Below are 14,054 nucleotides of genomic sequence, written 5' to 3'. Positions count from 1 at the left end.
CTCTGGCTTAGCAGACGATGTGATATTGAATTACAAAATTTACAAATTATTTCATCAAAAAATGCGTGTAAATTTTATTTCATTTTGAAGATAAAAAAACCGGTTCTTTTTGTACTTTTAAAGCAACATAATTAGCGTCAATTTTTATTTATTATAAATCAAAACTACGTTCATTATTGGAATGTAATTTTGTCTTTATATAATTCGTTTTCATTTATAAAGCGGATCATTTTATATATATATATTTGTGTGTCACGTGCGAGGGTCACGTGATGAGCAATATTGACTTTCTTTTAACTATAGAGAGACATATAATTTGCATATATTTAACGGATATAATAATATGGCATCTTTTCTTGTAATTTTTGATTAAAATTTTGTACATTATTAATGAGCGAGTGTATGTATAAGTGCGTTGCACTCTTAGAATGCCTTGAAATTTAACGGGGGAAAAATGGCTTATGTCCAAGCCTTTCATATTTACCCCCCCTTTCATATACATAGTTTAATATAATAGCTAAGCCTAATTCAAATTATTGAGAGATCTAGGCTTATTCTTCTCCCGCCTTTTTTTTTGAGTTTGAATGAATCCAGGGCTTTAAAAGGTCAAGGTTCAATTCAATCAAGGTTGAGTAAATGGTCGATTATATAGATATATATAAAAAATACATTATTTTTTTTTCTTTCATTTGTGATTAAGGCACAACGAATATTTTGATTGGTCGCGTTCACTTTTACATTTTGGCGCCAAATTTTACGCCACGTTGACTAGTAGCGAAAACAGCGCGCTGAATCTTCAAAAACTTACCAAAAAAACAAAATGGCCACCTGACCATGCCATCTTATAAAAATATTTTGACTCTTTCCCGCTCTTTCGTTAAGCCTTGTCAAATAATTATTCGTGCACTAAATTGTTAAGACTCGTCAATTATTCGCGCACAGGCTACCTATAAGCCTTTGTCAATTAATCGCGCACTTGTCGGCCAGTTGAAATAAACTAAGATTAGGCTTAAAATACTGTTTTTAAAACGAACCTAGGCCTAATTTATTTATCCATGGTGGCTGGAAACGTAGTTAAGTTAATACTGTCTGTCTCGTTGTGGCCTCTGCATGCGAACGCGCAACAATTTCTTCAAAGTACTTAAAGGAGTATGTATAAAGTTTCCTTTCTCTCAAAAAGAGAAAGAGAAAGAGAGAGAAAGTTTAGGCTCGGTTCAGAGGAGTGGTTAGTTCCACGGGGGCGTCTCCTTCATCGTTAAGCCTTTGTCTTTGCACGGGCGAATACGCGACGATTGTCGGCTTTATAGCTCGATATTCTTTGTCGCCGAGTTTATAACCCGAACTGCTTTGTACGTTGGTGGCGCGCTTCTTTTCTGTAATGCAAATATTAAATGGTGGTCCTTAAGAGATAAGCCTTGGGTTTCCCTAATCAAAAAGCCGCAAGTACAATTAAGCCAATGTCAAAGAAAGCGGCGCGAAACAGGATGATACTTTACAATAATGCAACGAGAACAAAATATCTACTGGTCAAGGTACAAAGGAGTCAACAAGTACCGAACAATGCTTATGGTAAGCCTTAAGGTTACCTTTAAGGACCAAGGCTTACGAAGATGCAACATTGGAGGTGGCAAAGTATACCAATGTAATACTTAACAATAATGCAACGAGAACAAAAGATCTACTGGTCAAGGTACAAAAGAGTCAACAAGTACCGAACAATGCGTAAGCCTTGAGGGTTACCTTTATGGACCAAGGCTTACGAAGATGCAACATTGGATTGTGCAAAGTATACCAATGTAATACTTAACAATAATGCAACGAGAACAAAAGATCTACTGGTCAAGGTACAAAGGAGTCAACATTCAACAAGTACTGAACAATGCGTAAGCCTTAAGGGTTACCTTTATGGACCAAGGCTTACGAAGATGCAACATTGGAGGTGGCAAAGTATACCAATGAAGAGTGCGTAAGGTATTTAAGCAATATGAAAGTGTAATCTCACCCTTAAGGCAACAATCGTAAATGCTACTGCAGGGATTGCCGCAACCGGAAGAACACGACCGCCCTTGACGTGCCTAAAGACAACGGACCATCAGACATACCGTATGCCAAAGAACTAACTCGTATAGAACAATTATAGAAGGACAAAGAACGTAATACCCTGGGCTTCCCTTAGACAAACTACTTAAAACAGATACGACAAGAACCTTTGGGAGGACAATGGACAAGAACTTTATGGACTTACTTCTTCTTTGACCGCCCTGATGGTATAAATGAAGGTGAATGTCAGTAGGAGTCCTCCTATGGCCACCAAGAGGAATGAACCCACGGTGGCGTAATGAGGAACATCCTCCGTCACCATCATTAACATCTTAGCCATGTCATCCGCGACTTCCGCCGTCTAAGTGACTCAAACCATGTTAGAAGAATAATTCACCCAATGGAAAAGACGTTTGCCTAACTCACCTGACTGCTCCAAAAGATTGGATAAATCGTCCGTTTAGTTAAACTGTCGAATGGTCTGCAACGAAATCAGCTTTAAGTACTTGGACCTTCATGAAGTGCTCATAGTTCTAACTACTACTTACTCTACATTGGGGATATGATCTACGACGATGTTTACTTGAGTTCTGGCGGCAACGTTGACGGGGATTCCCATATGCTGTTCACAAAAAAGAACAAACAACTTAACACGAGTTATGATAAGTTAATTATTTTATGAACTGACCGGTTCGAGATCCATCAGGAAAGCGTGTTTCTCAGGGTCAGGTCTCAACCCTTCGAAATCATTGAGCAAAGACGCGTTGCCAAAGAGAAAATGAGGGTAGGAAAGAACTGCAGGTGCTCCTACAACCAAAAATACGTTAGATTTCAACGGGATACGTTGATGGACAATGCCTTACCTTTTTGGCATTCGGAGATGTTGAGTACACCAGCGGGGAGACAAGTGTCATTACTGGCGCAAAAGCACAGATTGTCCGTCTTATAGACGCCATTGTCAAAGAGGGTGTGGTCTCCCAAGTACCTCTTGGCTTTGACACCCTTTATCTTAACTTCATCATTGTACGTGACGTATAAGGATCGACAGACGTCAGAGACAAAGATTAACAGTTCGTCTCGGTCAGCGTTCGAGTATGGTGGCCACATATCCCCCGCTGTTATTGCCATAATCATATCAATTAGCGGTTCCATCTTAGGTCAAGCTTATAAGTACTTACGCGTTCCCGTGATTTCGTTGCACGGTGACGTCCAGACGTGAGATAGTTCGCGGTTACCGTTCCAGACATCGATGAAACCATAATTCTCCATTCCCTTCTCCCCAGTGAATACAGTGTACACACCATCGTCCGTACCGTTTTTCTGAAGGTAATTAGCGTCTTTAGGAATACAAGTACTCGTCTACAGTGCCACAAGTAGGTCTTACCTCGTAGAACCATCCAAAATGGTCATAAGGAACTTCAAATCCTTCAGATTCCTTGGCGATTTCCAACAACTTATCGTGATATCCATCGAAAAGTAATTGTCTCGCGCTTTTGGCCACGAATAGAGTGTAATTGAATTCCTCTATCAGGGCGTTGACGGCGAATTGCATGAATTCCTCTTCGTGTTTGACGTGGTTGGCGGAAGAAACCATCGGAACATTGATAGTCGTCACCATTTCATCCAAGGAACCCGGGGTCAAATGCGGTTGGAAATACCAGTGACGTATCTGGCGATAAGACACCGTACCATTCTCGTTCCACGTGATGTTGACCTTCTCCCGCGTCTCCCTGAAGTTGAATTGAAGTTCAGAGCATCTCAGTAAGCTGATTTCCACCAAGGATCAGCTGATCTTGCTTACCTGAAGGTATACGGTCCCATTTCTTCCAAAATGGGCTTCTGGAATCCGGCTAAGACCTCATCAGGATTTGTAATGTTAAAGAAATAGAATCGAACGTAGATTGGGACAGGGACTTCTTTCCAATATTTATAAGGTTCCGCTTCGGGACTGAGAATGAATTTCTGAAACCATACCGAAAAGGACAACGTTAAACCTATTATCCAGTTCCGTGACCTTCAAAAACACTTAGGATATTTCAAGACGTAATTACTTATTGAAATACATGTTTTATAAGGAATTATTATATCAAAATTCTTTTTTAATGATTTTATTTAACTACTTTCCTCATACCCTATCCGTCAATAAAACAATAGCGACAAATTCGAAATTGTCAAGATAACCCGAGGACAAAGTCCGGATTTTTTGGTTTTTTTCTTTTCTAAAACATAATTAGGCCTACGAATAAGTTCGATGTTTCCTAGAATACTATAGTTGAACAATTTTGAACAGTTTTAACTATAACGAACGAACATAGAAATAAGGCGAGAACACAACAGTAGCAAGTCGTCTTTGTTCAAGAATACCAAATATTTCAATTTAACATAAACAAAATATCGACAAAACATTTAAATCGGAGTTAGCACAATTAGAAATCATTTTTAAGACTCAAATTTATAGCTGAAATTAATTTGATTTTTCAATATAAATAATAATCGCAGCTGCTTGTCTTTAACTAGATAAATTTCAATGGCAATGCACCACGGAGTACCATTAACATATTCCTAGGTAACCCGAATCAATTCATGTTGAAACCCATCTGGTTGGCTCTATGACGAAATGAAAGGTAAGTCAAACGAGGCCGCAAGCACCAAAAAACAAGGTGGAATTCTAAGTACTTTTTGTGGGTTATTATTAACACACGTTTTCCTCTAGCGTCTATCATCCCCCCCCTCGTTTTTTAGGTGCACTTGTACTTGGTTCGGTGCTAATGCACTCAAACTCAACTAAACCTCCAGAGTGTTTCCATCTCTCTCCCTCCCTAATCCCAATCCCCATCCATGGGAAAATCCAAAGTTGACTAATGTAATAATAATAATAATATACAAAGTTAGAAAATAGCGTTAATTTCAGGAATGATGACGTAGTAACAGTGACTCGTGATTGTAAACCATTGTTTACAATTGTAATAATAAAACACAATAGATAAAGATAGAGATAGAATGTATATATTAACGAGGAAGTAACAATTGAATCACTGCAATTTATTTATTATACACGGCTTAAGTTTGTCAAGCGAACCATAAGTTCATAAGATATGATCATTCCATAAGTTTGTCACTGGTAACTTAGAAACTGGAGCTTGTCATGAAGTGAGAGTGGTAGGTCATAGATTCGGGGTAAAGCGACATACGCCTGGTGACTGGGGCGCTGTCAAAGGCTTAGTAATGCAAACTAAATAGGACCTAGATGGAACTTGGTCCTGCAAAATTAACCACCGAGTGTATTAGGACTTCAATTCACGTCGCTTGTCGTTCACTCGAACTACCTCGAGCTGTAAGTCTCTCAGTAGCATTACGAATCGTATAGGAAGTGTCATACTTATGGAAGATACATTCTTATGAACTTATGGCGAACTTGATGAAATTGAGATATCAAAGATAAGTGAGTTCTACGACATACTAAGATGGTATTAACGAAACTAAAATTACAGGTTAATAGCGTTTGTCTATGGGGCATCTTGTTCCGAATTGAATTTCGTAATACAATATTTCTTATTTAATAAAATGGGGAGTACAAAAAGAGAGAGTCAAACTTCGGAGTTCACTACGACCTCAATTTCAATTTAATCTTTCTATCGGACCAAAAATTAACACCCTGTACAGAGCAGAAGTCAACGCGGTCCCTACCACCGACTACTTGAACGTCTGATGTCTAATAAAGAGCTTTTAAAAGAAGTAACAGCAACAATACCCATTTTATGTAGTAATAATAAAAGAATAAAAGGCAAGGCTGTGCCATTACCGTCCGGGGAAATCATTATATTTACAGATAATTGTTACTTGTAGAGTGAGTCGAAAAACGGAGGGTTTCATTTTGAGGAAATTAGCCTTAAACACCCACAAGAAATTCTTGGTAGGTCATCATCTCCCATTCAATTAGACAAGCCCTCTCTAACTGTTCTTTGTCGGGACCCTTTTTAAGGTCTCTCTCAATGCTCCCGAAACTTCCGCTCAGGCTCGGTTTAGACACATTTCGACATGGGGTAGGCAACCCTAAGTACCGAGACACAAAAGCCTGCAGCGTATGGCACAGTTTTACCCTCTTATGGTCTGCTAGGAGGTTAAGTACTATAAAATGGGACAAAGGCGCAATGGGAGGCCTTCTTTTAAGTGTCCGTCCGAGTGGTGTCCGGAGACATGGAAGAGATTATAATGTCCCCCCCCCTTTTATCTTGAAAGGAGAGAGAGAGGTGTTATGGAGTAGTAATGTTCTTATGCCATGATGTGCGGCTGTGAAAGTCTCCCATAATTCCTCGCGCACGCCCCTACCATTGGTGGTTGTAGGCGTTTGTTAAGCGCTGCCGCGTAGTGTTGTTTAGAAATAGACGCTAGTTCTATTGATTTAGCTTCTATTTATAAGACACAGGGGGGCGTTCTTTACGTTTCTGTACCGTATGACCCTACCAAGCGGCTGTGAAAGTCTCCCATAGTTCCTCGCGCACGCCCCGACCTTTGTGGTGGTGGTAGGCGTTTGTTATGTGCTGGCGCGTAGTGTTATTTAAATACAGAAGCTATTTCTTCTATTTTTAAGACACAGGGGGCGTCTTTTACGTTTCGGTACTGTATGACCCTACCAAAACGCCACTGAGGATACTGGGAAGGCTTCGTTACCGGTGTGTGGTTGGTAAAATTATAGGTATCTACTCCATCTACTTTTTCCTTCAAGCTTTTCCAATGATAAGATAGAGATTTAAATTGTGGGAAACAGTTTCGCTCACAATTCCTAAATTCCATTTCATTCTTCTTATCGAATATTTTTAACTTAAAAAAGGACATTATCTTTGTAATACTCGAAATAGGCCTAGGTTTAAAATAGGATAGCCACGGATAGTAACAACTAAGGCTATTCATTTCAACAGAAATATATATACTTTGAATCACCTCAGCGATAAGATATACTAAGTGATAAAGAGCCGTTTATCTGGAATAGCTTTTGGAGGTCACGGACGTTCAAATTCTACCTATGACTACACTTAACTCTCTCTCTCTCAACTTCAACGGTTACCTTGACCCTAAAATAACTCAAGTATCTATCTAGCAACCTTAACCCAGGTTGAACCTTTGGTTGGTATGTCTTAACTATACTATGTCAAAGTGGACAGAAAAATGCATTCATGGCATAAGTAGCCCTGACATAATTTTACAGAAATACGACAAAATATAATTTGGTAAAAGGTTCGATAGGATAATACAGGACAAATATCGGGTCCCATAGGATGATATAAGACAAAATATCGGGTTCCATAGGGTGATAGAGGAAAAAAGGCGGGTCCCATTGGATAATATAGGCCAAAATGTCGGGTCCCATAGGATGATATAGGAAAAAAGGCGGGTCCCATTGGATAATATAGGCCAAAATGTCGGGTCCCATAGGATGATATAGGAAAAAAGGCGGGTCCCATAGGATGATATAGGAAAAAAGGCGGGTCCCATTGGATAATATAGGCCAAAATGTCGGGTCCCATATAGAACAAAATGGTGGGTCCCATAGGTTAATATAGGCCAAAATGTCGGGTCCCATATAGAACAAAATGGTGGGTCCCATATAGAACAAAATGGTGGGTCCCATAGGTTAATATAGAACAAAATGGTGGGTCCCATAGCATAATCTAGGACCGACTATCGGGTCCCATAGGCTAATATAAAACAAAATAGTGGGTTCCATAGGCTAATATAAAACAAAATGGTGGGTTCCATAGGATAATACAGGACAAATATCGGGTCCCATAGGATGATATAGGAAAAAAGGCGGGTCCCATTGGATAATATAGGCCAAAATGTCGGGTCCCATAGGATGATATAGGAAAAAAGGCGGGTCCCATTGGATAATATAGGCCAAAATGTCGGGTCCCATAGGATGATATAGGAAAAAAGGCGGGTCCCATAGGATGATATAGGAAAAAAGGCGGGTCCCATTGGATAATATAGGCCAAAATGTCGGGTCCCATAGGATGATATAGGAAAAAAGGCGGGTCCCATAGGATGATATAGGAAAAAAGGCGGGTCCCATTGGATAATATAGGCCAAAATGTCGGGTCCCATATAGAACAAAATGGTGGGTCCCATAGGTTAATATAGGCCAAAATGTCGGGTCCCATATAGAACAAAATGGTGGGTCCCATATAGAACAAAATGGTGGGTCCCATAGGTTAATATAGAACAAAATGGTGGGTCCCATAGCATAATCTAGGACCGACTATCGGGTCCCATAGGCTAATATAAAACAAAATAGTGGGTTCCATAGGCTAATATAAAACAAAATGGTGGGTTCCATAGGATAATACAGGACAAATATCGGGTCCCATAGGATGATATAGGAAAAAAGGCGGGTCCCATTGGATAATATAGGCCAAAATGTCGGGTCCCATAGGATGATATAGGAAAAAAGGCGGGTCCCATTGGATAATATAGGCCAAAATGTCGGGTCCCATAGGATGATATAGGAAAAAAGGCGGGTCCCATAGGATGATATAGGAAAAAAGGCGGGTCCCATTGGATAATATAGGCCAAAATGTCGGGTCCCATAGGATGATATAGGAAAAAAGGCGGGTCCCATAGGATGATATAGGAAAAAAGGCGGGTCCCATTGGATAATATAGGCCAAAATGTCGGGTCCCATATAGAACAAAATGGTGGGTCCCATAGGTTAATATAGGCCAAAATGTCGGGTCCCATATAGAACAAAATGGTGGGTCCCATATAGAACAAAATGGTGGGTCCCATAGGTTAATATAGAACAAAATGGTGGGTCCCATAGCATAATCTAGGACCGACTATCGGGTCCCATAGGCTAATATAAAACAAAATAGTGGGTTCCATAGGCTAATATAAAACAAAATGGTGGGTTCCATAGGATAATACAGGACAAATATCGGGTCCCATAGGATGATATAGGAAAAAAGGCGGGTCCCATTGGATAATATAGGCCAAAATGTCGGGTCCCATAGGATGATATAGGAAAAAAGGCGGGTCCCATTGGATAATATAGGCCAAAATGTCGGGTCCCATAGGATGATATAGGAAAAAAGGCGGGTCCCATAGGATGATATAGGAAAAAAGGCGGGTCCCATTGGATAATATAGGCCAAAATGTCGGGTCCCATATAGAACAAAATGGTGGGTCCCATAGGTTAATATAGGCCAAAATGTCGGGTCCCATATAGAACAAAATGGTGGGTCCCATAGGTTAATATAGAACAAAATGGTGGGTCCCATAGCATAATCTAGGACCGACTATCGGGTCCCATAGGCTAATATAAAACAAAATGGTGGGTCCCATATAGAACAAAATGGTGGGTCCCATAGGTTAATATAGAACAAAATGGTGGGTCCCATAGCATAATCTAGGACCGACTATCGGGTCCCATAGGCTAATATAAAACAAAATGGTGGGTTCCATAGGATAATACAGGACAAAATATCGGGTTCCAAAAATTAATATAGGATAAAATATCGGGTCTCATAGGACAATATAGGACAAAATATCGGGTCTCATAGGACAATATAGGACAAAATATCGGGTCTCATAGGACAATATAGGACAAAATATCGGGTCTCATAGGACAATATAGGACAAAATATCGGGTCTCATAGGACAATATAGGACAAAATATCGGGTCTCATAGGACAATATAGGACAAAATATCGGGTCTCATAGGACAATATAGGACAAAATATCGGGTCCCACAAATAAATTAGGACAAAACATCGGGTCCCACAAATTAATTAGGACAAAACATCGGCTCCCATAGGATAATATAGGGCAGTTATAATCGGGGCAAGTTTGAATTATTGACTTTAATACAGGATATTTTAATTAAATTATAGGTTAATATAGGCACGGGCCATATATAGGATATGTCCAAAATAAAGACAGTTAAGAACAACTGGACTCCATGGATCCAACCCGGACGACACCAAATACATCAACCACAAATCAATCACCAATATTTAAAGGTAGGTTACCTGTTCAACTTGCCACCTTAGAACTTTTGGAAAAATGAGATAAGAGATGAGTCCGGAGACGGCTAAGAAGAGTCCGGCCGCTACCAAGATGCCCACTTTAGCCGCTAAAGTCAGTGCCATGTCGCAGCTGAGCGAAAATATCCTGCACCGATTCCAACTTTGTCACGTCTAAAATAGAAACCCACAAGAGACAATAAATTATTAGAATAATTCAGATAGACCTTGAAAATAAAGAAAAATAAAAAAACGCAATTACAATATAATTATCCTAAACTACTTAAAAACAGGAACAGGTTCCTAAATCAAAGTTTTTCCGATGTTTAAGGTACAATCGGTTTGTTCGGTGGTTAATGGAGACGAAGTTCGACTATCAATACAGAGGGACACAGAAAGAAGACAGAAATTGCTATTTTTTTTATGTTGGAAGTTTAGAAGAGATAATGTCATGCCCGTATCAACGCGAGTAGAGCAGATAGAGCGGCAGAATTTGGTTTTAACTGATAAAGATAACAGTTTGAACTTTTCAAGACCTACTAGCTTTCTTTACATAGCAAGATGTCTCGTCTCGTCTTTAAGACACTTGGAAGAACTCAAAATTCCCATAACAGCTAGCTAGGGTTGCCACATTTTTTTCAGGTTTTTTCCCTGACGATTTGAAGGAATTTTCCCTGAATGATAAAAATTTTTATTTGAATGTTGTTTTTAACAATTATTACAGTACATTGCAAGAATGGCGGGAGGGGGGCAAATATGACTATTACATAATTAAAGGACATACCCATATCTCTAATATAACCACAGTTATAAGCCTCCAATGTTTAGTGTAATGTTAATCCTATGGAGGGTATGTTTATAAACATGTTGACGCAAATTTCCCTGATTTTTACTAAAAATTGGAAATTTACCTGAATTTTCCCTGAGGTTTTTGTCAACTATTTATTTCCGTGAATTTTCCCTGAGGTTTTTGTCAACTATTTATTTTCCTGAATTTTCCCTTAGGTTTTTGTCAACTATTTATTTCCCTGAATTTTCCCTGAGGTTTTTGTCAACTATTTATTTCCCTGAATTTTCCCTGAGGTTTCTGTCAACTATTTATTTCCCTGAATTTTCCCGGTTTTCCAGGTTTGTATGAACCCTGTTTTAAGATACGCTGACTTTCAAAATCAACTACTTTTCCATGTGTTTCGGATATTTTGACAACCCTAATAAGGTAGTTTGCGAGATATAATAGAAATTTCCCAAAGAAGAAATAATATTTGAGTAATTGAGATGGACGGACACAGATACCATCTCCATAAGACACCCCTCTCAATTTTTTTCTCCCTTACATACGTATTTGGGCATAACCTTGCATTACGGTTTTAAAGGGATAGTAACACAAGATAAAAAAATTCTAGCGTGTCTTTTATCACTGTATATGATCATCACTTATCTCGGGATCACGGTGTCGGGTTCAAAATAATCCTCGAGAAGTGTTTTATTTTTTTCGAAATACAAAAAAGAGCTAGGCCTAATTAAACGACCTTCGATTTCGAATCTTTAATTTTTATTAAAATGGCGGCGCCCTTCTAAATCAAGGCTACAACAAAAATCGAAAACCCATAAAAATCATACAGTAAAAGGGGAGGAAGGAGTGGTACCTGTTGCACGTGCTCCTCCCCTTTAATTGCAACTATTGCACGTGCAAGTTTAGGCCTAAAAGTGAAGAAGAAACGAAAGAAAGTTTCACTTATCACGCGCCACTAAATTTGCGGGAAAACAAACAATGTCACGTGCTCCCTTTATTTATTGCAACTTTATTTTTTTTTTACAAGGAGCCTACTTAGAATGTTATCAATGTCTGTCTATAAGAAGTATCGTAATTATAAACTGGTTTAAACCTCAATAACGGGGAAGAGGAGAAATAGCCGATTTTAAAGATAAACCAAACCATAGCTAGGATAAACAAGTTTTAGAATATTATGTAAAAACATAAAAGCAGAGGCGAATAGTTTTTCAATTAATTTGTCTTTCTTTTCAAAATGAATATTGCGTAACTCTTTCGGGTTTCTTTTACAAGTTCGGCCCTCAAATTGGGAAACTACAACAACAAGCAACGAGCAGCAACGACGGGGGCTGAGTTTGATAAGTTTTAAGCGCGTCAAAAAAAAGAATGTAGAAGTAGTTGGTTGGTTTAAAATACAAGGATAACTTTTGATTGGAGTGGCTAAAAAATAACTACATGGTCTGAATAAATTAAAACAAAATATATATTCAATTAATTTCCCAACACGAAAACTAAAAGGTCTTATTTTGACTCGACAAAATTTCCGTGTTCAGAGCTAAGTCTATTTTAATTTAACATTAAATAACCTAAGCCTTTGTTGAATTAAAATAGGCCTAATCAAATTAATTGATTGTTTGACCTTTCGGGACAAGTATGGGGGGAAAATGAATGCTTGGCATCGTCCTCGAACGAAACCCTTTGATTGCCAATAAATTACTAACGATTCTATGCCTTGGTTTAAAATAAAATAGACCTAATCAAACAAAAAATAGACTTAATAAAATCATTGCCTGACCTTTCGCGACCTGTAGGGGAATACGAAGGCGTTGACACTCGAACGAAACCCTTCGACTGCCATTCCAATAAGTTACAAAATTCTACACCTACACTGCTTCTTTAAAAAAGCAAATCTATTCCCTAAGGGGTTGCTTATATTTCTTCAAGTACTTGTACTTGTATCAGGAAGAAGTATTTGGATTCCTTTCCTACTAATAAATATACGTGTGAGGCATTCAACTTGAAGAAAAAGAACACAGACAGCTACTTCTGTCACTCGCCAATGTTCAGTCTTTGCCAGAAACTACATATCTATTGTATTGTTAGTTACACTAAAGGTTTTACGCAGTTATGGCACTATTTCCTTACATCGTATTGAGAAGATTAGTAGATTACGCAAGGGTGCCCTTACTCTATCTTTTCGAAGAGGCCACTCTGTCTAGTGTATGACCTCATTACATCCTGACCAAAGCGGGACGGAGAATTAAAAAACTTTTCAAAAGTGTATAATGGCAGTTACTATTCTATGGGTAGATAACACGTTGTGCAATTACTCCGCAGCTACAGAGGTCAAGGGACAATGTTTTTGCAAAAGAAAATATGAAACTCGCAGTTTTACACTAAACTCTACAGGGAAGATAAGGCGGTGTGCCAGTTGGCAACTTTGTATAACTTCCTGCCAGCAAATACAGTAATGGCAGGTTTATATTAAACTCTATGTGTAAGATAGCACATGGTGCCATGACCGTGACGAGATTCTAAAACACGTGGTACATGGGTCAAATGTCAAATGTGGTGTTCCCTCAAAACATATGACTTTAATCATCAACTTACACTAATGACAGCGTTCATATCAAATTGATGAAGATAATTAACAGCACAATGGATGCTTAGCAACAACACAGCGCGCGAAACACGAGGAAATTTCCGCACCTCGGAAGAAGAAAGTTTACGCAGTTTTATAAGTACTGAGGTTGCGCGGGAAAATATCACGCGCGCGACACAAGCCAGCCAGCCGCCAGTCTCCGCGCGAAATCGTAAAAGAATGGCGGGAAATTGACGACTATATATTATTTTAAATAAAAATTAAGACTACGTACGGTACGCTAAGCCTAAATTATATCCAATAGATAAGAACAAGAGTGGCTTGTTGCGATGGTGTCGCGTTTAAACCTCGATCCGTAATGGACATTGTACCAGGGTTGGCAAACCATCAGATAATTATTGCCTTAGAAGTTCTGTTACGGAGAGCACCACATAAATACCATTGACAGGCAGCAGCGGGGAACAAGAGAGTGACTCCAGTTGGTTGGAGGGAGACGAAAACCGCGGTAGGGTGGGAGGAAATATTCTACAGGCTGCGTTCCAACTAGTTGAGAGAGGCTCAGGCAATATAATGCCAGCGACACCAGCTAACGTAACCGCTCGACGCGATTTGCATAAAAAAT

The 14,054-nt window shown here is 39.1% G+C and overlaps 1 protein-coding gene across 5 annotated transcripts; it reads right to left on the bottom strand.

The window, feature by feature from the left end:
• Positions 1 to 46: 46 nt before the first annotated feature.
• On the bottom strand, positions 47 to 13,962 carry LOC149654494 (protein croquemort-like). 5 transcript variants are annotated; one of them, XM_089846060.1, is made up of 12 exons: positions 13,707 to 13,953; positions 10,065 to 10,232; positions 3,842 to 4,002; positions 3,425 to 3,770; positions 3,219 to 3,360; positions 2,904 to 3,155; positions 2,729 to 2,847; positions 2,589 to 2,662; positions 2,467 to 2,521; positions 2,246 to 2,401; positions 2,003 to 2,075; positions 47 to 1,373 (listed from the first exon to the last, which is right to left on the bottom strand). In XM_089846060.1, the coding sequence occupies exons 2-12, from the start codon at positions 10,182 to 10,184 to the stop codon at positions 1,204 to 1,206; spliced, it is 1,668 nt and encodes a 555-aa protein (XP_089702186.1). In that variant the 5' UTR covers positions 10,185 to 10,232; positions 13,707 to 13,953; the 3' UTR covers positions 47 to 1,203. The 5 variants fall into 5 exon arrangements, with proteins under 5 accessions (XP_089702186.1, XP_089702184.1, XP_089702185.1 ...); XM_089846058.1 differs by having other exon boundaries at positions 13,441 to 13,952; XM_089846059.1 differs by lacking the exon at positions 13,707 to 13,953 and adding an exon at positions 10,321 to 10,473.
• Positions 13,963 to 14,054: the final 92 nt, after the last annotated feature.

Source organism: Phalangium opilio, unplaced genomic scaffold (genome assembly GCF_054372755.1).
Source record: "Phalangium opilio isolate 3A_F unplaced genomic scaffold, DU_Popi_V2 ptg000079l_1, whole genome shotgun sequence".
Lineage (NCBI taxonomy): Eukaryota > Metazoa > Arthropoda > Arachnida > Opiliones > Phalangiidae > Phalangium > Phalangium opilio.
The sequence above is the reverse complement of the archived record's forward strand: the minus strand, read 5'-3'. Positions and strand labels throughout refer to the sequence as shown.